We start from the raw sequence: 26,961 nt of genomic DNA on the forward strand, positions 1-26,961 counted from the left end.
CTCTGAATCCACCTCTCTGATAGTAGTCTAGTGTGAACAAGCCACCTTTATTGTAGAAAAATGTACCGAAAAAGTACATCTTTATTTGTAACAAAAAAAATGTAATACCAAAACTAATGTAATCTGTTTTGTTTAAAAGTAAAGTCAACATAAAACTTTTGTCGTGCACATTATAATTTACTTCGAAGTAACATCACCTTTAAGACCTATGATTCAATCCTATATTATTTATATTTTTACAATACCTACATCGCGTATCGAACCTACCAGGGAAGCTTTAAAAAGCATATCGTTATAAACTTTGATATTTTATACATATATTTGCAACATCATTTCCATAACAAACAATTAATTGTAAGCGCAACAATAACTTTACGCGTTATTTATATTTGCGCGTGTCGAATCACTAATTCAACCGCTATTTATTATGTTGGTATAAATCATGGACGAAGCAATCAATTAGACTCCCAACTAAATACATTTAAATTTATTCCAGGACACATTTTCCTACTTTAATGGATCGTGGTCACAGCCAAAGCACGATCTCAATTAAAACAACATATCGATATTTTAAAAATAAGAAAACACATTCTCAGTACTAATTACATACTAAAATAGTATAATCATTACGATAACAGATACCTGAAATTCTCATCATCATCATCTCAGGTTGTTCGTAGCCCATAATCTACGTCGATGTAGTGCAAACCGGAAGACAAAGAATTTTTAGGCATTTAATGTACTTCTGCATCTATTCAGCCTTACATCTATGGTAACACTCGGGACCGAAGGCGTTACGTGCTCTCCAAAATACAGAAACGCGCCGAAAAACCACTAGTACTTTGGAATCCAACTGCAAACTGTTCCCTATGTATCTTAATTAGGTATAAGTTTTATATTATCTTCACCTGTATGTATGCATGTAAGTGTCAATGCATGGATCTTTAGAATCACCGACTTAAAGACCTCTGATTAATTTAATTTGCAAGTTTGTTAAAAGGTTTTTTAACTATAATTAACTATAGATCAGTTACGATATACACAAATCAAGGGTTGCTTGCATAAGCTCCAATCACCTTGCAATTAACACTATTCTGCATACAGTCTGAATCGCTGAATCGCAATCCACTAATTGATATACGCTGCTCACAAAATTATACGCATGAAAAATGATGGCCAATTAGCAGTCTATTTCATTACTAAGTCAATGGCTGGATGCTTATTAATAACGTTATATTGTTTGTTCTGTTGTTAATACACGAATAGTTCAAATAACAATAGGCGTTTAGAGGCCACACAAATACATACAGAACAATACAAAATTGATATGAGTGTGTCAATGTTTATACTATTCAAATACTAATTACTGGCGCGGCCTTTCTCGTGGAAATGTTAATAGTTATCGATTACCTACGTAAAATTAGTCCTTAAAAGCCATTTTTTATTTTATACCGAAACAATGAACCTGAACCCGATGAACTGATGGAAAGCAGCCACCGTCGCCTATAGACATTTGCAACACCAGAGGAGCCACTAATACATCGCCGGCTTTGGAGGAGAGCTTTTTTGCACCTTCTTGAAAAGCCCCATGTCATAGCACTCTGAGAATACCTCAGGAGGAAGTTCATTCCACATCTTGCAAGTTCGCGGTACGAAGGTCCATACAAAACAAACATGTTGCAAAGTAAAAAAAATTTATAGAAATGAATATAACAGAAGCCATATTTTGATATTCAATTTGAAATAATCACATACCTCTATAAATAATTATATAAAGCTTGCATCTTGATTAAAAAACAGGCGCACTTGGCAAAATAAAATAGCTTACATTAAAAAGGGGTTCTTTTGAAAAGATTTTAGTAGGTATTCTCATCGGTATGAGATTTCCCGCTAAAGAGCCCCGCCAAGCTTATTTCTAAGCAAAGTGCAAAGCACACTGCCCATTGGCACGAATGGAACGTAATTCAACTCTCATTTCCTTTTTTCCGCAACGCGAGCGAAAATCTTACCTTCTGTGGAATTAAGAAAAATCTTAAATATTTTTAAGACTGGAGGATACAACGAACTCTTCCATGCTGCTTCAATGCAGAGTTTTTTCTAATATTGAAGTAACAAAGCAAAATGCAGTCCATCAGATGGTAAGTGGCTACTGCCGCCCATGGACACTGTAGCAGACGGCTACAGATGTGTAATCGAAGCATTCTTGAAGGTAGTCATGTATAAATATAGTCACATATACGGTACAGAGTAACGATATTACAATTACACGTAAGTAGGTACACACTAGTGATTAGAGGTATTATAACTATTCCCGTTACTAAACTGTTCTTGCTGAAGTCTCCGACCAGAATGTCGCTCTCTGTTAACTCGAGCGTCGCCATGATATCATCCCCACTTGACATCCCCACTGCATCTATGTTTGAACTGTAGTAATCAAATGAGTGACTTATTATTTTAAAGTACTAATATAAAAATGCGATATCGTTAATATTCAAGCTTCGTATTAACGATGATAACAGATGGGTTGCTACGCCTGAGAACTAAGTTAGAACGCCTTGGATAAGTATGTCTCACTTACCACACCCTTTAAAGCGGAACACAGCAGCTCTTAACACTGCTATGCAGGAATAACGCGAGTGGAGCGGGTAAACGGGTGAGTAAGGTAGCCAGAGAACGCTGAGTATCAAATTACCTACAGGATCTCTGACAAGGTTTAACTACTACTACCTCACAGTCTACAGTCACTAGTGTAGCTTATGTGTGTAGGTCAATAAGCAGTCTGACTGTAGTACATATATACCACACCTATGGTCAGACACCTAAAGTTGATCTCCGAGACCGAAGCACGCATAGAATTTAGCCGCTAGCGGTCACCCATCCTACTTCCGTCCGCTATCGACATTGCTTAATTTAGTTCGCTATGCACTTAAAATTTACATAAGGTATCTATACTGTACCCTTGGTATGAGTTTTTACATAATTACAAAAAATACTGTTTTGGTATTTGTTTACGTATTTGCCCATGCATTTCCGATCAGCGCCCCTAGCGGATTGTATCAGAACTGATTGGAAATGTATAGGAGATACGTGAACAAAACTAAAAACCGTCATTTTTGTCAAAACGGTAAAACTCATACTAAGGGTACTGAAAAGGTGTTTCTGCCTACCCTATAACAACAAACCTAACTACGTACAGTTTCAGTGTAAATAGTTGTGCGAACACCGGCGGGGACCAGTTCAACGTAATCCATTAGCGTATTGCCCGGACGCGGCGGACCGCGCTCGTTTTAATTATATTTAATGGACGGACACGGCTACTATTTGTATTTATACGACATCTAGCCACGAATTTAAATTATTTTACATAAACGAGTAAGAGAATAGGATCCGAAACGTAGTTTTTTCACGAGGGAAAAACCTTCATAAGGTACCCGGCGCCGTGAGAGACACCGGGTTATACACATAACATTTTTACCTACTAAAATGCCTCCTCCTCCTGTCCCTATCTGGCTCTGTCATGGAGCACTTAAACTCACCACACCTTCGAGTGTTTACGACAGTTTGCGTTTATATATACCATCGTTCTTCACACAGTCACTGATTGGACGATATCGAGCTCATACTTTTTCCGCTCACAACCCCAAAAACCCGTTTTTGTCGCCTCTTACAGGGGATACTGTAGCCCTTTTCTAGTCTCGAGACTAAAGGAACAAGGTCCCTAAACCAAACATACATATTTTATGTGGCAGCATAAATGAATATATCAAGAAAAAAAACAAAAGACGACACCAAAAGTTAACCATTTCAATTTCATCACAATAACATAAAATAACAACTTTTAAGAACCTCCGACATGAAACATTAAAACGTTATCAGCGATCCCGTCTCCATAATTAAGACCAAGTATAAATAAGTAAAATTGGGAACTTCGAAGCCCTCCGGTGTTCGGCGACTGAATTTCGTAATCGTGAATTTGAAACTCTATTGTTATTCGTTCATCAACGCTCATTCTTGATTTACGTAGCATTGTGTTAGAAATTCCTATGTTGAAATTAACTTGATTTCGTAATATGACTGAAGCAGTGAACAATTTTATTTGCTAACGATACATTGGGGCTACGTTCGAAATGAAATGAAATGAAATGTATTTATTTCGAATTGAGAAGCCGCCATTGTCAGTTAAATATTTTTTATACCGCTATGCGAAACAAATTTACAATTCTATTAAGAGTTTTAGAAGTCTTAGTTAATTCTCGGTATTTGAAGAGGTCTATTTATATTGAAGGGTTATCCTAGTGATATAAAAATAGGCCTCACATTAGGGTTCCGTATTTCCAATCCCAACCGCAGAGTTATTGTTTGTTCCTTTATTTATGTTATATTTTAATTTCATTTTTGTTTTCTTCTATCTAATTTATTTTTTCATCTATTATATTACTAATATTATCATTACATTCTCATAAGCTTTCATCAAAGTTTCCCTTTATTAATTTCTTTCATAATATCATTACTGTGTTTACTGTCTCCGCCCATTAACCCCATATACGATAACTCCATAACACATAATGCCCCGAAAAGCCGCGAACATCTCTAATTCGTCCGCCGCAGCCTTACTTACACAATTAACTTAAGCAAATACCATCAAAGGAGAGCTTGCGCGGAATTAAACGGGTTCCCGGAAAAATAACAGGGAACCTGCGAAATACATTGAGAATAACCAGATCATTTTTATATATTGATGTCGTAGTATCGTGACTTGGTATAGAAAAGAGTGTGTTTCAAACTACCATAATTTCTGTTTGTAGACTCTTTATTTTTTCGAAAGTCGCTATTTTTAATTGTACCTTTATAAAACACGCTATAACATCAACAAATGAAATGAAGTCTAAAGAACCATAAATATACTAAAACTAACAAACTGAAGCAAACCAACTTCATTTTAGGCACTTCAATCTGCCTGTCTCTATTTCCTAACTACGAATGAAATTTTCATATTAAGTACTCTCAAATAAAACTTGACAGGAGTGTTACACAAAATGAAATAAGCTACTTTTTCTGTAAATAATATGGTTCATTTGTAATTTATAAAAAAACCGTACCTACATGTACGTTAGCTAGCGGAGTTCTCGTTACGAAAACAAAATCCTTACTAATATTATAAATCCGAAAGTAACTCTGTCTGTCTGTCTGTTTGTCTCTTCTTCGCGCCTAAACCACTGAACTGATTTTAATAAAATTTTGTACAAAGATAGTCTGAGACCCGAGAAAGGACATAGTTTTTATCCCGGAAATCCCACGGGAACTAGGGATGGCGATCTAAGATCGATTAATCGGAGAATCGATCTTTTGGACTTCAAAAAATAGATTATTTTAGTCAATATTAGTAAGGATTGAATCGTAAACTATGCTAGATCATCTTTTAAACGCGGGCGAAGCCGCGGGCAAAAACTAGTAAATTATATAGCATAAAACCCCGAAACGGCATTGAAATCGCAGCCAAAACCTCAACCGTACTAATAAATCATATTATAACAGTTGAGAGCTCAACTTTACTAATGTGCTTTACACAAAATCGTCTCAATATAAATTATTCTACATCAAAACGACCCCACAAGTTGCAGTGTAAACTATGATTGCATATTAATAATGCAGGCAGCCCGACCGCTGGCGCCACGACACACGAAATACTCGAGACGGCTCCTTATTTACTTTAAAGAACCTTTATAATGCAGTTTTGTTCTAATGATTACTTTTTTAGGTAAAGAGGGGTTAGTGGTTGAAGTACGTTTACTCAATCGGAGGATCTAGGTTCGAATAAATCACACAAGTTTGATTTCTTATAGTTATATACATATTTGAAATAAAATTATCACTTTCTATAACTATAAGGGATAACAAAAATATTGAAAAAACCTCCACGCGTCAAAACTACAAAACTAATGTAAACGACTAAAAACGACCTCTACACCTTTGCTATTGCTATCTTACAAAAGTGTCAAACATTTTTCAAATCATAACACAGCAAATGTTATGATTTGAAAAATGGAAAGGTGAAGAACACGAAGTATTGTACCATATTCCTCAGTTGTAAGATCTGTGGCCGACTTCAAGCATACTTGTCAAGTGTCTACTTATCAAGTGAACTGCATGCTCGTCTGGCTTCTATTTCATTCAAAAAATACTGGAAATGTAATTGCGAAGAATACTCCGCGAAAATACGTAAGAATAGAAATAATAGGTATAGTAAAATAATCTATTACTTGCAGAAATCAATTGCAACATTAATAAAAGTATTTTAATTATGTAATACCTACACAACCATTGACGCACGAAAGGTTAAGTATGATATGAGGAGGTTATTTAAACACCTTATTTACAAGTAGCTTTCCTGTTATTTTAAAATACAAATGAGCTCACAGTTTTCCTTAAATTATCAGATTATCACGAATGATAGATAGGTCGCGATAGTAGCTTTGCATTGGGATACGGTTGCTTATTAGAAAGGATGAAAATTTGCATGAAGTAATTTGCGAATTTTCAGCTTAAAAAGGAATATAAACGTAAGTGAAAACTGCAGATTTTGTTTGTTAAATCGAAATAAAATGTTTTTCATACCGAGGGGGGGTATTGTAACAACGTTTTAACATACTAATTAATATAATTGTGTAATAATTTTTAAATCACATTTTTGCAGTAGATCTCTGTTTTTATGTGGCCGTCTCCTTAACCATTGCACAAGAATTCTGATCTTGATGTGTAGTCCATTTTATCTCTTGAAAACACAACGTCCTAGTTATTTCACTTAAACCGGCAGAAAATATAAAAATACAACGCAAAGCGATTACCTTATGTTCTTACTCTTAAGTTAGACAAGATTACAAAATGTCCCCCTTTGCTACGACTGTAGTTTTACACATTGAATGTTAATTAACGTAGTACTTAATGCATATCGAAATCTCTGACAAATGCTAGCTGTAAATAACAATGTTACGTTACGTACACTTATACCGCATGCAAAATGCATTTTCTAGAATTGACAAGACATAAAATATGTATATGGGTAGACTTATTTCGTATTATGGATTAATAAACGCATTCCTTATGTAAGGATCCGAAAAGAGAAAGCTATGATATTTTCAGTTTCCCTATTATAACTATATTTTCTAAATTGATCCTTATTAAACGTTTATGTAACTGACGCATTTCCAAGATTTAAATTTATAATGGGAACACTTTTCTTGATCGTAGAGACAAAATATCTATAGATTTTGGGATTAAAATCGCAACTATTGTAATATATTAATTAAAACTTTGACAGTCATATTGAATTTAATGAAATATTGAAATCTATATTTTTTTAAGTTTAGACGGTCCTATATCATTATTTTTTAAATATCAGTAGTTTAACCATAAAAGCACAACAAACAAACGGACCGAACTACTTTCGCAAAATATCATATCATTATAGAGAGTAGATTATTTATGGCATTGTCGTAATTACATTTAATGACCATATTACTAACGGTCTACTAATTATTGTACAGTGTGTTATCGCACTGGTCAACCGTATAAAACGTATTATAATTGCAAAGTAACTCAGTCACCAGCAGAGTTAAGAGCAAGATGTCTCTTAAAATAGGTAAGTGTTAGTCATATTTTTTATTTTATAAATATTTGAAAATTACTTTAAGAGTCATAGTTAACAGAAAATTAGATTAGACCCAAAATGAGGTTCAGGTTCTGAATATCTTTTCTTTTATCAAAATGCATTTTTTAAATAGATTTTATCAAAATGTTAAAAAAAAAGTATTTCAACTAAATTAAAAAAACCGCGTTTCGTTTTAAGAGCGTTTTCGCTTTGTCTATTGAACCGTAATAGGTAGATAGTTCAATTTTTCATAATGCATTTACAATTATATGGTCGCTACGAGTATAATAACATATACTCCAACCTAATATTTTTGTCAAATTATTTAGACAAAAATATTAGGTTTGACCAAACATGTACCGATAATTAGCTAAAATACAGTGTTATTAGATAGTGTGATCAGACCCACCGGTGGGTCTACTTATTGGGTCCTGAGAGACAAGGATAATCAGATGTACATGGAAATCATACTATTACCATAGACTAAAAGTTAATTAATAAAATTTCCAGCATTCATATGCCTCATAGTGATGTCGGCGGCTGTGGCGCGCGCGGTACCCGATGAAGTAATCTACCCCTGCCCTACGATGTACAACCCCGTGTGCGGCTCCGACGGCAACACCTACCCCAACTCCGTCTGCATGATCAACAAGGACCCCACGCTAACAGTGAAACATGATGGAAACTGCGAAGGAGACGTGGAATTCGTACCTCGATAAAATATACATATTCGATAAATATTCTTAAGATTCCTAGACCCTCATGTGCTTTTGGTTCGGATTTCTTTTAAAGATGGTAAAAGTTGTGATAATTTTACGTAACTAAACGTGGATCAATGAGTACGAAATAACAATTTTGATACAAATAAAGAGCAAAATACGTGTATACGTTAAATTATTTGAATTCTTTTATTTAATTAAAAAAATATTTAAATAAAAAAATAATTATGTGTATCTTCCTGCAATTGGGTAACGGCCTCAATGCTTCTTAGGCCTACCTTCGGTCTAATTCCAAAGTAATTGACTGATGAACTGTCTGACAAAAAACTGACTTATTATAGAGTCATTTCGAAAAATTGTCAATGATTTTAAATATTTATACGTTTACAATTAATAACAATATACACATTTACTTTTCATTTCAAATAATGGACATTAGAATCCGTCTAGTAACCTACTTATTTTCTACCTTAATACAAGCCTTTATGTTACATAATATAAGTATCGCAGGGGATTTCCGTTAAAGTACTGTTTCTGATTCTAAATTCACAAGAGAATTGCAGTTAAATTCAATAAGTGAGGCTCTTAAAGTGTCCTCTTTTAAAAGTAGTTTCGATAAAATCTTGAAGACGACTATAGTGTGTGAAATCCAATTTCTGTAACTTCACATCTCGTTCTTCTATCTCAGTTATAGTTGCCTTAATGTCTACCTTATCTTATAATTTGTACGTATCATAGTACGGTATGAATAATAATTTTCAAAATCGAAAAACCAAAAGGGAATTCTAATTACTTTTAAGTAGAAAATTACTTTTAAGTACCTACATTTATAAGTCCGATCTACGTCGCTCAAAACCATAGCTACTGGTGTGACAGGCAAGTGTTCCGGATTCGATTCCCAGCCTATCCCAGATTTCCCATTCGAGTTAATGGCACCCACAACATGGACTACACGTGTCAAAAGAAAAACTTACACAAACCAACTTCATTCTTAATGATAGCAATGCACCTTTTTGTTTACGAGGAGGAGACCTTCAAAAGGTACCCGCTGACGTGGGAGCGACGCCGGGTTATGAGGGATTTTTACAGCACTATAATCCCGGTGGCCGTCATCAGTGCTTGGTGGAGAACTCCGGGATCTCCGATGGAGCATAACCGGAGTCCTCCCAGCGCGATGCCGCTATTGGGCTCTGCTCTGGGGGGAGCAGTTTACGCTCCTCCCGGACACCTGGTGTTTACGACGGTATGCGGCCACACACACCGCCGTCCTTACCGGGGTTGCTTGCTGAACGGTTCGAGCTCCCACTCTTGCCGCCCGCAACCCTGGAAGCCCCCTTTTAATCGCCTCTTACGACAAGCAGGGGATACCGTAGCCCTATTCTAATCCCGCGACTACAGGGACAGATAGCAACGCATCTGTAAACGACTTTAGAAAATTACTTACTCTTCTAGAAAAACATTAAAATAATTCTAGAATAGACATTCTGAAGGTCTACTTATGTTTGTAATTAGGTACAATATTCTTATCAGGAATAATATTGGGATTTCCTTATAATAACAATAACGGTAGCCATTATTCAAATTGCAGCGACGAAGCTGTTGCTTATCGCTCGCGTAAAATGAAATGACAACGGATTAGCATTTTTAACTTTGGACTTAATATCGTCGTTAAGATAAACAAAATCTCTTTTAAAATACCCATGTATTGTGCTGAGGTCGCATTTATCTTTAAACTATTGTAGGTACTGTTCGTAATACATTTTTTTACATTTTACTCGTATCTTGCAATGAGATCATGCCTACTTAAGTATACCAATAGTTATTACTTGTACCTACTTACAAAAATTATGTTATTGCCTATGTCAATATACTTAATAATCAGTATACATTATATAAAAGATGGTCAAACCCTTCATGTTTTGACTAAATGTTTTGCCCTATAACTATAGTGTTAATCGCTGCTGTGGTTTGGTTTGAAGTGTGTGGCAGAATACTTACATAAGACTTACACTTTCGATCAAACACATACACCAAAATTTTACTATTTATTAGTACGTTGTAAGTATACAGGCAGTGATACATATAGGCAGGCAGGCCTTCTGGTTAAAAAAAACAACGTGGGGAAACCTGCATACCTGAGAGATTTGTAAAAAAAATTCAAAAGTATGTGAGGTCTACCAATACGCACTTGGCGCGGTGGACTATAGCCTAATCCTTCTCATTATGAGAGGAGACCCGTGCCCAGCAGTGGGACAGTGATGGGTTGATGATGATGATGATGTAAGTATAAATATATACGAGTACCTATTGATATTTCAGTATAGATCTACAATAATTAATCTAAACAAGTTTCCATGCACCCTCGAAGGTTCTAGCTATTAAGAAAAAGGTTCTTTACAAGAACTTTTTCAAACAACAATAAATATAAGCAATGAACACTGTAAATTAGGATCATTGTGAAACTGGAAATTGTAAGTTAGCAGTTTTATCATTTAAGAGAATATTTATCTACCAAATATAATTCATCATAAACTTTCTTTTGGGTTCCTTTTACTTATTAAATTCCAGTATTTACGTATTTACTCTTTGGTAATTGGTATGTATTACATAATGTTATCGCGTAGCGCGTAGTAATAACACTATCCAATAAGCCATACTATTAAATTATACTGATAACGCACACATGATTATAAATGCATATAAAGATCTTATGTAATTTTATAACTTTGAAGACCTCCGATTTAATCGAGGACGTCTTAACCACCCACAGAAATTATTGCAGCCAATATAATCCCAACTGAGCTAGGTAGCTGAAGATCTAATTGCAACGAACGTATAATACTATCGTTTGTAGACATCAGACTGGTTAACTACACGGCCCCGCGGTGCAATAAAGTGGCAATTAGACCGACGACAAATATTTACACTTGCACTCGGAGCAGCTCAGGCGGGTGGTCAAAGGAGAGCGAATTAACGGAGAAATGAAAACGATCCTTATTTTAATTCAAATACTTTCTTAAATTTGGACTTACCATTTCGGACTGATTTAATTTGGTTAATAATGATAATACACCAGTAATTAGATATAATTTTATTATTTCCATTTTAAACCGTTTAATCCTCAATTTGACATTCTTGTTTAAATCGAATTATAATGTATTGTTGATTATGTTGTGATTACCATTATATAAAAAGTTTATGAATACCATTGCATAGAAAAATCAAATGAATATTGTATAGATAATTTCACATTATAAGAGTGAATTAAATATTATTCAAGGTATTTCTACTATTTACCAAATTCTATGGTCACTGGTCTAATTGGCTTAAAGAGTGCAATAAACTAAACTCTGGCGGCTATTTAAGCAATGAGGAAAACCAGAGCAAATACACCGGGTCCGCCCAAACTGTTACGACGAAATTTTTTGAGGTAGCGAGCGCAAAAAATATTTTTATATGCAAAAAGAATAAAGTTTTTATAACAATCGATTTTTTTTTTCGTTGATTTAGAAGGTGGTAGAACCCTTTGTGGTTCGACTCCGGCGGCACCACCGCCACACCTGGTTCTACCTAATAACAGCAGTGTTAAACGCTGCTGTGTTCCGGTTTGAAGGGTGTGGTAAGGGAGACAGACTTTTCAGAGGCGTTCCAGCTTAGTCCTCAGGGGTAGCGGCGCATCTGTGGCCGACCTCAGGTAGGAATATCTAATCCTATCTGGGGTTGATTACAGATGTCCATGGGCGGCAGTAGCCACTTACCATCAGGTGGACTGCATAAAAATCAATTAAAAAATACAGTGAAGCCTAGTACTATAATTTAATTCATATAATGATAGAGGATGGTCGTAATTTAGATGTACTAATGTAGGTAATGTTTGGTAGGAACTTTGGCGAACAATATTCGTTATTTAGTAGTATCTTGCCCAACTTGCACTTAGCTAACGTGATTGATTACGACCTTGATTCTTCTCGCTTTCAATCTTGTCCAGTAGTTGAATAGTTATGCCTACTTAATGTTGGATAGTACTTAACAAAATAGTCTTAACAAAGAATTATCACACGCCATTGCCAATTAAAGCACAAAACTAACACACACACACACACACATACACACAAAGTATATGACCCTAAGGATTCTTTAAATTGTTCTCTTGTATACAATTTGCAAACAGCACCGTGTTTAAAAAAATCCTAATCATAGAAAAGATACCCCATAAAACATTATTCAATAACTTCAAAACACGATGACACATACGACTATTATTAAATACAAATTCACATTTCAAGATGCGAAGTAACCAATTTTCCAACAATTTGACACCATCTTCGCTCCCTAGAGATTAAACTTACTAGATACGTAACCCCTAACGAGCTTCCAGTAATCTCACTGCGTTTATTAAGATAGTGTATAGTTACGTCAATGTTATAATGGAACATGTAATCATTAATATTTATAATTGCGTGTCGTGTATGCAGAGCCTCTGTAAGATTTACACAAGGCGTATTCACGTAGAATTGGGATTCTCAAATGGTTACTAATTTAGAAAAAAGTACAATAATTTATTTTAAATACACTACATTATCTATACGTCACACACAGTGCGGTGCACACAGGCCTCGCACGCCTGCCTAACGATATATTGGACTGTATTATCTATAGAATAATAGGAGATATGACACCATCCTCGACAAAACAGATGAATTGAAAATATTATCTATCTTGCCTTCTGCCGATCTCAGCAGCTTTTTCACTAGGCTCAAAGAAGTGGGCAGTCGTCTTCCTGAGGAAAGTCATTAAGCACTCCACAAAACACACGCGGTAGCACGGCTGGTCTGAATCAGGCAAGGCCTGGCCTTCCTGAGGAGTAGTCACTGCGCGGTAGCACGGCTATTCCACGTGAAAAAATGGCCAAGGGGCACACACAGAACCTCTATACGTTCTTACCGAGCGCGAGCCGGCAACTGGTCATAAATAGCGACATTAACTGACAATTTTGACAGATTTTTTTACATCTACCCACATACACATTGACTATCAGTAGTGTAAAGTTTTAGTGTTCTTATTTTGATTTCGCTAAGAAATAGATGCAAAGTGATAAAATGTGAATATGAGAGAGTTATATTTTCAATCCATTTTAGTCTTTTAGGGGGTCGGTAGCAGGGTTGAGAATCAGTGTCGGTGTATAAATAGAAGCGTCACCCGCTTCCATTTTATCAAATGAAGTGTTTATTCTCCCGTCTCTTATGGAAACCCATTCGTTTGGAAATTGTTCCACGTCTTTCCATTGAATGGATAAACTCATGAATGAAAGATGTGTGATTAACAAAACATAACTTGTTATTTTTTCCTTACTGATATCAAAGACATATTCACATATCTGTATATTTGAATATAATATTTACTGTTTCAATTAATAATGGTGTTTTACTTATAACGGAAAAAGAAAAAGACATTTATAACATTATTTTATTTTATTATGAGATTTACAAATAAATAGTCTTAACTAAGTGTTTTACAAACATAAATTAATAAATTCATTTTAATAAATAATTAAGCTCTGTACAAAGTGCTATTTACAAAATCCTTATACATTTTAACAGTTTAAGAGGTGTTTCAATTAAAACATTTTTCCATTTTTAATAAATTATAATACTTATTGATATCGATTTAAAACATTTTCAATATTTTCATTCATATAATACCGTGGTTTAAATTTAACGCTAACACTGTAACAAAGAACTTCACATTCACTTACAATAATGACACGATTGCAAAATGCTTATGTAAATTATATTCGTCACTTTAGTCCATCTTTAATAATATATTTAATTTTTCTACTCTTCTACAAACACTAATATAACATAAAGGCACATAGGGATACCTCAAAAAGCTGATATTCGCAAACTATGAATATTTTAATTACATGTGTAAATATCACTTTTCATGTCTATTGACACTTGATATCATTCTATCGTCCAAAGGTCTAAGTTCGAGGCACTTGAAACCGTAGAAATTAGTAACACTTCATGCGTTACGAAGTGCAATACACTTAGTCCAAAACCTAAGAAGTGTAAAAAGTGTAACTTGACGTACTAAGAACTGCACATACTTCTCATAATACGAAGTGCACGTCACTTGATCTAAAAACTAAGTGTAAATAACCGAATGTTCTAAGAGGTGTGATATTCTTGACGCTTCGAAATGAGATACACTTAGTTCAAAAATGTAAGAAAGTTAATATATTTAATGCCCTAATAAGACAAGACGCTACATCCTACGAAGTGTACGACACTTGGTTAAAAAACCTAGAAAATGCAACACACTTTTCCTGAGGTTTTACAAGGTATCTGCGTGTACTTCAGACACACGCTATTATTGTCCTCAGGTCTAGGCTTGGGCGAGGGAGGTCTATGCGGCACTACAGGATGGCCACGCCGGGTAAAGGGTACGCTACAATGATGCGCTCATTTAAACGAATCATGCTACGATATGCACTTGATCGGCACGTAAAAGTAACACTTGACACTATAGTAAGTTAAAGACAATTGACATCCTAAACGTCACTTAATCCACAAACCTAGGAAGTGCAATGGTTCAAAAACCTAGGAAGTGCAACACACTTGACGCTCTACGCTGTACACGGCACTTGCATGTACCTCAGGCACACGCCGATGTTGTCCTTAGGACTGGGCTTGGGCGGCAGCGGAACTATGCGGCATTGCAAGACTGCCACGCTGGGTAAAGGGTACGCTACAATGATGCGCTCATTTAAACGAATCATGCTACGATACGCACTTGATTAGCATGTAAAAGTAGCACTTGACACCATATCAAATAAAAGACACTTAACGTCCTAAGAAGCGTACGGCACTTAATCCAAAAACCTAGAAAGTGCAACACACTTGGTGCTACGCTGTACACGGCACTTGCGTGTACCTCAGGCACACACCGATGTTGTCCTCAGGGCTGGGTTTGTTATGCTACGATATGCTCTTGATTGTCATGTACGAGTAAAAGCTTGGTACCATAGCAAGTGAGAGACACTTGGCATCCTAAGAAATGCGCGTCACTTGGTCCATAAACTTCAGAAGTGCAACACACTTGACGCTCTACGCTGTACAGTATCTGCATCTGTATCTGAGGTATCTGCGTGTACCTCAGACACACGCCGATGTTGTCCTCAGGGCTAGGCTTGCTATGCTACGTAATACTCTTGATTGTCATGTACGAGTAAAAGTAACACTTGACACCATAGCAAGTGAGAGACACTTGACATCCTAAGAAGTGCGCGTCACTTAGTCGATAAACTTCAGAAGTGCAACACACTTGATGCTCTACGCTGTACACGGTATCTGCGTGTACCTCAGGCACACGCCGATGTTGTCCTCGGGGCTGGGCTTGGGCGTGGGCGGGCCGAAGTGGACGGCCACGGCGAAGGGCGTGAGGGCGCTGTCCACGCGGCACTGCGGGAAGCCCACCCCGGGGCAAAGGGTGCTGCCGCAGTGGTGAGGGTCACATACCCCTGGGGTTGATAGCGGACCGCTCTGGAATTTATACGCACTTATATTGCTCATTCAATGATAAAATTTTAGTTAACTCAATCAAGTGATATGCATTTATATAGATTTCTAAATTTAACATGTTTTGGCTATTGCAAAATCAATTGTAGAACTGTTTTAAATCTCGGTATAAAATTGCTTTAACTGACTTTACAGCCATAAAAGTGATCGACAATAGTTATTAAAATGTTTAAGTACTTTTAAAAAAATGAAACATATTTTCTATCTATACCAATATTTTTTTTTTGTATTATTTTTAAACTTTTAATGTTACTACTTTCTGACCTTTTAAAATAAAGCTTACTAAAATCATAAGAAGATTAAGATCATATAATAAATCCAACTCACCCCAAGGAAGTATTCATTCTCGCAGGGTATAGTAATCCTGTCCTTGCAGCGTTGCCGTCCATAGCCCTGCAGCCCGACGCCATAGTTCCCGTACCCGTAGTACCGGAACTCGTCATCATCGTAGTGCTGCGCGTACGGAGACCAGCGCGACCAGAACGACCTCTGCTCCGACATCCAAGGCCAGATATAGCTCCAGATCTAGGTTAGGTTAGGATAGGTTAGGTTAGTGAGGTTAAGCTAGCTACTGGGGCACATGCTCATATACAGGATATAGATACTTAAGAAATAGGACACGGTATAGGCTACATAGATAAAGAAAGGCTAAACACATTCACGGCTCCCGTATTTTTGGGTGGTTTTGACGAAATGCTAGATAATAATTTAGGACTTGATGTAGGGGAGTTCGAGTTACTTTGTTCAATTGTCATTGTTTAGTATTGGATATTAAGCTTAATTGGAATATTTTGATTAATTATTCAAAGATGAATTCTTATTTGAAATAAATAGACTGTAGGTATTTATGCATAACATTAATATTATAGGTAAAGCTAAAGGTTGTTTATAAAAACCAGGATAGTTATATTGTTATACATTTCAAAGGTAGATTTCAATCCAGACAAATAGATTTACTATCTAAAGAAGTATTTAAGATTTTATATTTTAAAACGTTTGCAATAACTCTGGGTACACTAACACTACACTATAATTTCATGATACATAATAGTTCTCATCTATGACAATTATACCTTTAAAATGTCATTCTAAATCACATAATTAATTAACTAGATTTCATCCCAAATTTAAGTCCCTTAGAAAACAATTTTTTATAAAGTTTCTTTTAGTACCCCTCCAAACTCCATTCATTGGCTCAAATTGTCTATCTGTTATTCAAGTTATTACTAAGTATTAAAACGTTTCGAAGTGCTTCTACAGTTAGATTTCTTACCCTGGACATGAATCCTTGTTGCGCCGGAGGAGTTTCCATTGATGGTGCTAACTGTGGGTCCGCGCCAGACCCTTCCTCTTCATCTTGCATCTGATCATTCACTGGCATTATTTGTTCCGGTGGCATTGTTTCTGAAAAATTGAAAAGTCTATTTCCATTGTAGTTCGAGATAAATCCAATTACCTTTACAACATTATTGACTGCTTAGTTGTTCTTGTACAAAGATGGAGCATTACACAAATTACACCAAATATAAAATATTTCTCGTACCATAATGCTAAGGAGAAAAAATGGACTTCAAATTCCCATGAATCCTCAGCTATTTGACTCTTACATTAAGAAACTAAGGACCAAATAAAGGATTAATGAAGCGAAAAGGAGACACGAACACAATAACACAGACTAAAATTTGAATATTCTAATGAAAATGTTGTCTTGAAACAACATCAAATTAGGAGTACTACATTCGGGCGCTATATTTAGATCGTAATAAACATTTTATGAGCAGGAAGAGGAATAGATGCAAGGAACGCAAATTATAATTTATTGCAGGAGAATAAATCTATCTAGCAAATGAGGCTACAAATACCTCCTTGAGTAAAACAGGAATTACGGTCCATAAATATCGCGGACGACATTGCTCGGCTCATATTGGGTTACATCTAGCGAATTTCTAGGTTGATTTATGTTTCAATGACGTGTCAGGATTTTTTTAGCTGATTATAGGAATGTGTAAGATGTTATTCTATTGTTAAGAGTGTTTTCTCGCTAGAAATGTGCTAGATGTGACGGTCTGACCATCGTTAGACCATCAGATCCATCAATAGGATTTTCTTTAAAAGAAATTAGATTGAATGGAACCAGGCAATCCTATCGGTATATTTAGTGACATTAAATCCTTAAATTTAAATTCATAAGCAGAGGCAAAGAGGATCTCCCAACAGACAAGGTGGTGGCCGTGATCAGATGGTATCGGTTCAGAACTTGTATTATAATTTGCTAAGAAAACTTCAATAGCGTGATTCAGAATCGTGTGACGCCATCTATTGATAAGTTGTTGAAATTCGCCACAGTAGTATATAAAAATTACATAAAAGTTAGCCGAGTGTACTCACAGTAATATATAGGTAGAACTCATTTTAGTTTGTAACGAATTTGTAACTGAGTAATCAGTTTAATTTTTGTAAATAAAGAAAGTTGATTTGTGCATGTAACTACACAATTTCTACATTAATAAAAAAACTATATTGATGAGTAGACATCGGAATGCATATTTCCATATGCAAATGCATATATCACCACTTTTCTGGCGTTATTGCATGTTTTAGTACTTTTTCATGGATAGTGCATATATTAGCAGTTATATGTATTCGGCGTATGGTTTTTATGGTTCATAACTGTAAGATTACAGTTGGATGATGTCAGATTTATAATATTTCCCGTCCAATAAGTTTTTACCATAATACGTACGTCGTAGTCATACTATGTTCAAACGTACCAAAAATATTACGATTACTTACCTACGAAATACTAAAAGTTTAGATGACGATGACCCTGAAGTTTCAGAAATTCGGAAAAGTTAAATTTTTTTAAATGTTTTGTTAAAGGTATATTTTTTCAACTTTTCTATGCTGTTCGTTTTTTTTTTATTAAAAAAAATATCTTCATAAATTTATTTTTTAGTTTGGTAGACATTCTGTAATGTTCTCATATGTTCTCACTTTGGTAACATTAAATATGGCTGTAATTTTGTTATGATTCGACAAAAATTAAAAATAATTATAGATTTGTCGATAAAAATTTACCGTAATACCAATTACTTAAGACTATGACTCCATTCACATACCCTATATCTATTTGCGTAAATAAACGTAAAACCTAATCATGAATAGTAATTTGATTGTGTATATTTTGGCTATATTTTGCCCCTTTAATGCATATTTCGCCCTTTTTTAGTGCATATTTGCATGCATATTTTGGCATTTCGATAGTGCACATAATCCGATGTCTACTGATGAGTTACGTACCAGCAGGGTCTATAACAGCGGGTACATCCCCCCCGGGGCCGATCCTGAAGGAGCGGGCGTCGCAGGGCGTGTACCGTATGGAGCAGAAGCCGACGTTTCTCCGCACGCACGCCTTGTACTCCTGCGACGCGAGGTGCCGCCCGTTCACCGCGTAGTTGAAGGTTTTTATAGTACCTGTGGGACGAATACAAATCAAATTTTTTAATTGCTTTTTCTTTTTTTTTAAAATTGGCCATATTCGCTTCCAAACTCCAAATTTGACTGTGAACCTCTGGCTCCAAATGTCTTTATATTACGATTTTTCAAGGATAAGTATTATCCTTGAAAAATCCTTGAATTAAGAGATACATAATATGTTTGTCAGAACATAAGTAATCAAAAAATGCGTACAGCGTACATTAACCACACATACTCGTATTTCACATCCAGAAGGTTCCGGGTTCAATTCCCGACCAGATAAGATCTAAATACCGAGTTATATGGTGAGTCTAGGTACTTCTGTATTAGTCGTCGTGTGTCAGTAGCAACCAGTAAAAGGAATACTACACCTTAAATATTCGTGTAATGTTATAGCAGCTTTCATAGAAGAGGCCTCCAAAAAGAAACAATTGTAACAATGAGCCTAAACTACGAGTAATTCATTCATATAAATACAAAAATAATTTTATTACAACCTCCAATAATACAATAGAAATTATTTTGTGCGATATCCAACAAGAACACACAAATAAAAAACTAAAACATCAGGTGCTTCTATTTTCGTCAAATAAATTTTAACATCATTTATTATTAACTTTATGCGAAAGAAATACCTAAAAAATAAGTAGTAATAAAATATTCACGTATTTATTGCCCACTTAAATGATTTAATCGAGTTCCAATAGTCTCGATAAATTTTATCGCAGATGAAGTCTTTATTGAATAGCTCAAGTGAATCTATTTCAGGGTAATTTGAAATATTGGTATTCACTTATACAGTGCTGAATTACTTTAAATACCTTTAATAAAGGACTTGCTTGAACGTCAAAGAGTATCGTACGCGGACAAAATACCATTATTAATTCTCTTCATAGTTCAATAGTTTGTAAATGTACCTACTTATTAAAAATTAAATTCAGTTACTAAAATAAATGATTTTATTTTTATTTTTTATTATTTAACGATTAAAATATATGTCGGAAAATATATTACAATTTTTAATAACAGTCCTTTTTAAAACTAACCACAGTTAATCGTTTAATAGTGCAATTTATTCATATGTATAAATACCAGTGCCTAAGAAAAATAATGTGTCAAAGAACATACCCTGTCTGAAAAATTGTGTTTTAAAGACAATTTAGGTAGTTATACGTAGGTTAGGTAGGTATGTCGTATTTCTTTTTGTTTATTTTAGTTACAACATAAAAAATTTAAATCGCTAACACTTTTACGGTGTGACAAAGGTACCTTCAACTCCACTCGCCTGGAAGTATTCTATTTCATTAGTACACAAGATGAAATTGCTTTTATAATTCTCCAGGCGTAATACATTTTCGCTCTAAATTTTATAAATGTGAAATGCTATTTAATCACAGTATTTTAACGCCATTTCTTTATTAGATTAATTAGTTAGTAATTTTATATTTTAAGTTCCTTAATTTATAAACGTAAACTTTCGGTGCATTTTAAAATTTCATTACCTTAGGCTTTTTAGAAAACAAAATTAGCCCAGTAAGTAGTTGGAAACCTGACTTCATTAAAAAAGTCAGGAATTTCAGACCTAGGTGTCTCTAGTTTATGAAAATAATGGCGCATAAGAAATCGATTATTATTTGCTTCTACTATGCAAGAAATCTAGAAGAGTTCTCTATAATGCTCTCAAAATAAGCACACGGTCTATCCATCTACAACAGACCAGCTTAGTTGCCTGAGCAGACAAACGTTAACAGATTACTTAAAAAAATAGTGGTACTAAGCCGCGCGTCTGTATAAAGAGCGCGTTGCCTTCTTGTTCGACAGCTAGGCCGCCTCGCACGTCTAGCACTATTTATAGTCCGCGCCAAACTGCTAGTCCACTTTCAAGTTGTTGCAGGTGTAGTAATACAATTTGCTATGGCGACGCGATTCATTTCTATATCCAGAGCGGACTAGCAGTTTTACGCGGATTATACTAAGCTGCGTCACTGCCGCGCGTCTGTATAAACATCGCGTTGCCTTCATGTTCGGCAGCGCGCCTGCCTCGCGCGACTAGTTACCAGTTACCAATATCATGTCGATAGCATGGAACCAACTTGCCATTATCACTTAACGGTATAGAATAGAGTCATCAATAATAACACTACTACAGAAAGTGTTTTTAAGCCTCTTTATAATAAATAATAGGCAGCTAAGAAGCATGAAATCCACCTACTGGGCCACTGTCGTCCATGGGCATCTATAAGCAACTCAAGATAAATAGAATTCTAATCTGAGGTCAGAAGCGTTGTTACCTCAGGGAAATAAGTTGGAACGTGTTCGAACCTGCTCACGTCAGCACTAAAAACTATTTCCATTAAGCAGAATAGGTGTAACAGTGGTTTTTAATTCTCCAGGCGTAACCCGACGATCTTCTCCACCAAAGTCGAGAGTATAACACAAACTCACCATTATCGCTAGTGTAGTGCTGCAGACAGCCGTGCGGCGCGGAGTGCGCGAGCGGCACCTGCGCGAGGCGCAGCAGCCACAGCGCGTCGCCGCCGCGCGCGCGCAGCGACAGCCGCGTGGCGCGCGGCCGCGGGAACTCGCCCGCCTCGCGCGTCTCGCTGGCGCTCGGCAGGGTGTAGTATACTGGAATTGTACAATGCTTAAACACTATTCATTTTTTTCTTTTTATTATATTGGAGGAGCCGACGAGCAGTTCACCTGATGGTAAATGGCTACTGCTGACATCTGTAATCGACGCCATATAGGATTAGATATTCCTACTCGAGGTCAGTCACAGATGCGCCACTATTTCTGAGAACTAATCTGGAACGCCTCGAAACGTAGCAGCGTTTAACCCTGCTGTTATGAGGTAAAAACAAGTGTGGCGGTGGTGCCCGGAGTCGAACCACAGAGGGTTCTACCACCTTCAAATAATTTAAACAATTAAATGTCTATCGATTACGGTTGAAGAAATTAAACCCTGTGACAGATAGACAGTAAGCGTTTTTGCGTGCAACCTTTGCATACGGGACCTTAATAAATTCATTTTAAAAGAATTGCAAAACCTGCCTATCAGCTTGTAAAGCAAGCCTTAAATCTACACTACTAATATAACTTCAAAATATAATATAAAAAAGATAGAGATAGGCTGGAACTTATGAACTGTTAAACTTTGAAACGTAGAGCGCCATTTTTTTTATTTTAATTTAACCTATAACTAACTTAACTTTATTATTAACTCTATTTCCATATAGGAAAGTAAATAAAGAAAAAAGTGATAAAAGAATAAAAATAAGAATTTTTTTTTTTTTTTTTTGGCGCCCGGATATTAGGTGGAAAAAGGGCTGACCCTCTACGGAGAGGGAGGAGGAAAAAATGCATCCAAGCACTTACAGGCCGCGACGGCCGGTGCCCGCGTCGTGTGGGACTGACTGAAAGGTTCTCCTGAAGGGAGTACCATCCCACTAAAAACTCCTTTATAGGCATTCGTCCGAGGGGACCGTACAGCCGACATCGGATAGCGACCTCTCGTTGCGGAACGAGAGGCGCTAGCGGCGCTCCCTAGAGAGCGACCGCTGGATAGATGACACTGAAGGTGTCAACGTATCGTGAATAAGACTAGAATCGTCGGGAAGACGATTCTCTATGGAGAGTTGTACGCCCCTGTGGGCGGCCAGAAGATTCTCCACATCGGTGGAGAGTTTGTTAGGAGCGTCGGTCAAGATATTTCTTGGCCGACGGCAATTGTAGCGGGTAGGAAGAGGGGCAGCATAGTCCGCTGCACCCTTGATTAAGGGGTTGGAATGATTTTCTGAGCGGTCGAAGAACGCTTCAGAGAATTGTCTAAGGACTTGTTGTATTGGAGCGAGCTCCAGGTCGCGGTGGAGGTCAGCGTTCCTGACATACCAGGGGGCATTAAGTGCCCGACGACAAAAAAGATTTTGTATGACCTGGAGTTTGTCTAGGATGGTGGGATTCGCGTGAGCGAAGACTGGAGAGGCGTATGTTAACACCGGTCGAATGCAAACCTTATACAGCGTTCGCTTATTCCTGGCTGACAACTTGCTGTGTCTGCCAATCATGGCGTTGAGGCGGCTCATGTAAGAGCGGGCGGTATAGGTGACCTTAGAGACGTGGGGTCTAAAGGTGAGGCCCGGGTCAAGGGTAACTCCTAGGTATTTTACTGTGGGCCTCCATGGAATGGGGGCCCCAAGTAATTTGACGGAGGGCAGGTTGTTTAAGCGCCTGCGTTTGTGGTCGAAGCGCATTGCGGAGCTTTTCTCCGCATTGACTTCGATGCGCCATTTCCTAAACCAATCTCCTAACTCGTTGACCGAGCGTTGGAGTTTGGCGAGGACAGATGACTCCTTTTGCCCTTGGATGTAAAGAGCGGTGTCATCGGCGAAGAGTGATAGCTGCACCCCATTTTTGGGGATAGGAATATCGTTGGAGTACGATATGAATAATGTGGGAGCGAGCACTGAGCCTTGAGGGACTCCGGCTGTTATGGGGCGTGGTGAAGAGAGGATACCTTCGTGCCTGTAGCGGAAGGTTCTGTCCTGAAGGTAGGAAGCCACGATGCGGACTAGGCGATCAGGAAGACCAGATTGGTATAGCTTGTATACCAGTCCTCCATGCCAGACTTTGTCAAAAGCCTTGGCGAGGTCGAAGAAGACTGCTAGTGTCTTGTTACGTCTTGGATAAAACCCGCTTGTGATGTACTCGACAATGCGGTGGACTTGTTGGGGGCACGAGTGCTGGTGGCGAAAGCCAAATTGGTGAGGAATGATGAGTGGGGGAGCATCTATTGGGAAGAGGTGCCCTCTTATGTGAACGAGGACCACCCGTTCGAAAACCTTGCCCATTGCATTGAGGAGGCTAATGGGGCGGTGGTTGGAGGGAATATGTTTCGGTTTCCCAGGCTTGGGAATACCGATAACTGTTGCTGTCTTCCAGGCTGTTGGAAAGAAGCTGAGGTCGAGGCAGGCATTGAAGATAATGACCAGAAGGGTCAGTACCTGCTCGGGGAAGTGTTTAAGCGCCAGGTTGGAGATACCATCCGAACCTGGGGCTTTGCGAGGTTTCAAACCGCGGATGACGGTCCGGACCTCGTCTGTAGTGATTTTAATGGGAGCAGAGGTGACAGGGAGAGAGATCTTTTTAAGGACCTCCTCCTCCACCTTGTTAATGTGGATAGGGTCGCACGGTTGAGTGCTGGGGGAGCACTGCGCAGCGATGCTATCTGCGAAGCATTCGGCCTTCTCGGTGTCCTCGAAGGCTATGCTGCCGTCGGGACGCGTGAGAGGGGGAGTGCTAGAAAAGGCTTCGGTACGAAATCGTCTAGTGATTTTGTAGAATGCCTCATGAGAAGGTTGGATATCCTCCATGAGAGAGTTCCAGTTGGAGTCCCTCAGTTCGGCTAGCCGGGATCTGACTTTCCTTTGGAGGGCGTTAGCGCGCCTCCTAAGGACAGGGGTGGGATACTTAGCGGCCCATCTGAGGGCTGCGTTCTTAGTTTGGATTAGCTTCCTGACCTCGAGAGGTAGTTTGCGGTTCGGGACCTCTACCACCTTCGCGTTGTCATGAAGCAAAGTCTGAACTAGCTGGGTGAGTGAGTTGACCGAACTGTCTATTTTGTCCGTGCTAAAAATAAGAATGATAACCTGAGGCTTATAACTTACCATGTTGTCCATGATTTTGTCCACAGATAGTAAAATTATTAGCGCCTTCTCCTAATATCATGACGTCCTCGTCACACTCTCCTGTCGTCCGATTTGGTTGACCCTAAAAAAAAGCATCCCTTTAGGTTCAGTATCAACATAAGCGACTTTAACAGATACTCGTCTACAAAATGATATGAAAAAAGTTACTCTTAATTCCATGCGACGTAAAAAGAAAAAAAAAAGTTTGGTATAATTATTTTAAGGTAAGTAAATGCTAAGTCAATCTAGTAAAAATATTTATGCACACACTCAGTACTGCGACTGTAGGACGAAATTATGAGGCAGACCTTCATTATTGTTAACTGGAATACTGACGGTCGCTAAGCCTACAATAAATGGCAACAGAGATACTAAAAGCCGCTGCGTTGTAAAACTTTGAAGTCACCTTTTTAACGACAAAACATGCAGCTGTGAAATAAACTGTAAAGGTAAATAGATAATGGCAGATATATTTCTGACTTTTGAATATAATATTAAGATGCGAACACATAATTAGGTAATCTTATCAATTATAACATAGGTGGTAGAGCCAGTGTGTATCTACCAGGAAAGTACCGCCGCCAAAACAGTTCTTTTGTTTCGATGAAACTATGGTGCTTATCTTAAGATACTTTGTGCGATAAATCTTTGAAGTTCTTGTTTTAAAACAATAGAAATTATTGTAACAGTCTTACGTGTCTGGCTCACTGTCGCTCGTGTGTTACCTCCCTAACATTAATAATATAAAACATATTAAATGTTACTTTACTCGCTTCTTTTGCCAAATCATCTGTACTATTATTATATAACATCCATTGGATATCGGATAATAAATAAATAACTATTATCCCATTATTTAGAGTAAACTCTAATTCAATATGTATACGCAGCGAAGCAGGCCGTTATGACGAATGACTCGCGCCGGACCCTCGTCATTATTTACTCAGATACCGCACTCTACTAAGCCTAGAATAAATTATCGTGACCTTTTCAAGTATTAACCGTCATTTATTTATCTTACAAAAGTGCAAAGGGAAAGATTATTTAACATTACACAAAAAGTCTAGGTAAGCTAGGTACAATATTTTCCACATAATGATGACGACGTGTGACCTATGTACGAGTATTTATGCATGATTATGCATTACAAAGGTACCCATTATCAAGTTAACCATATCATATCAGATATTTTATACCAACTGTCTATCCTACACGGCCTAAACCACGCCTAAAGGCTTATAGGAGTAAAAGTAGACTTTCCCGAGTATGAACAGAGCCAACTACTTAACGTCACATAACCAAAGACCGCGCGTTACAGTTTTTAATGTACATTCACATCCTATTATAAAGGCGCTTCACATAAAACAAGAACTATAGAAGCAGAAAATAGTCCAAGTTTTATAAACGAGAATATTTTATATGATTTCATAAGCCATTAAAATCCTAACAAGTTTAAACGCAGCAACTATTCACATGGATTCACCGCTCGTAGCATCAACTCAAACTGGAAGTTATAAACGATGAACGCCAAAAACTACACAAACAAAACCGTGAACAAAACAAAGTTTTTATTAAAATAGCTCCCGGCCATAAAGTATGATGTGCGGTTGCTACAGCATAGAATGAAAATGTGGAGCGAAATGAAAGGCGCGTGTTCTAATGCGATGGGTAGGTATAAAGTCCTTATACCGTAACTTGACCCTTCAAAGGTACGGTTCACTCAAACGAGGGGTTCTGAAGTAGTCTAAGGGTAGCAAATATCCTTCTATTTGGAGTTAATTAAAGATGTGCATAATTATATAGTTACCACTTATTATTCGATTTAGTGAATTTACTACAGAAAAAGTCGG

The 26,961-nt window shown here is 37.2% G+C and overlaps 2 protein-coding genes across 3 annotated transcripts in view; one reads left to right on the forward strand and one right to left on the reverse strand.

The window, feature by feature from the left end:
* Positions 1–7,518: 7,518 nt before the first annotated feature.
* Positions 7,519–9,184, forward strand: LOC140754162 (serine protease inhibitor Kazal-type 1-like). Its single transcript, XM_073089110.1, has 2 exons — positions 7,519–7,639; positions 8,159–9,184. Exons 1-2 carry the CDS (start codon positions 7,624–7,626, stop codon positions 8,365–8,367), a joined length of 225 nt encoding a protein of 74 aa, XP_072945211.1. The 5' UTR covers positions 7,519–7,623; the 3' UTR covers positions 8,368–9,184.
* A 6,084-nt stretch (positions 9,185–15,268) lies between these two features.
* Positions 15,269–26,961, reverse strand: part of LOC140753958 (uncharacterized) — a 44,064-nt gene continuing 32,371 nt past the window's right edge. Inside the window, exons 4-9 of one of the 2 annotated variants that reach the window (XM_073088822.1) lie at positions 25,091–25,193; positions 21,870–22,052; positions 19,248–19,421; positions 17,221–17,351; positions 16,275–16,436; positions 15,269–15,911 (exon numbers count right to left, since the gene is read on the reverse strand). In XM_073088822.1, the coding sequence (XP_072944923.1) occupies positions 15,702–15,911; positions 16,275–16,436; positions 17,221–17,351; positions 19,248–19,421; positions 21,870–22,052; positions 25,091–25,193 (963 nt within the window). In that variant the 3' untranslated portion in view covers positions 15,269–15,701. Of the gene's footprint in view, positions 15,912–16,274; positions 16,473–17,220; positions 17,352–19,247; positions 19,422–21,869; positions 22,053–25,090; positions 25,194–26,961 lie in introns of both variants that reach the window. The other variant, XM_073088821.1, reaches the window with a different exon arrangement.

This window comes from Epargyreus clarus, unplaced genomic scaffold (genome assembly GCF_041222505.1).
Source record: "Epargyreus clarus isolate Ecla_fem2 unplaced genomic scaffold, WU_Ecla_fem_2.2 ptg000027l, whole genome shotgun sequence".
Classification (NCBI taxonomy): domain Eukaryota; kingdom Metazoa; phylum Arthropoda; class Insecta; order Lepidoptera; family Hesperiidae; genus Epargyreus; species Epargyreus clarus.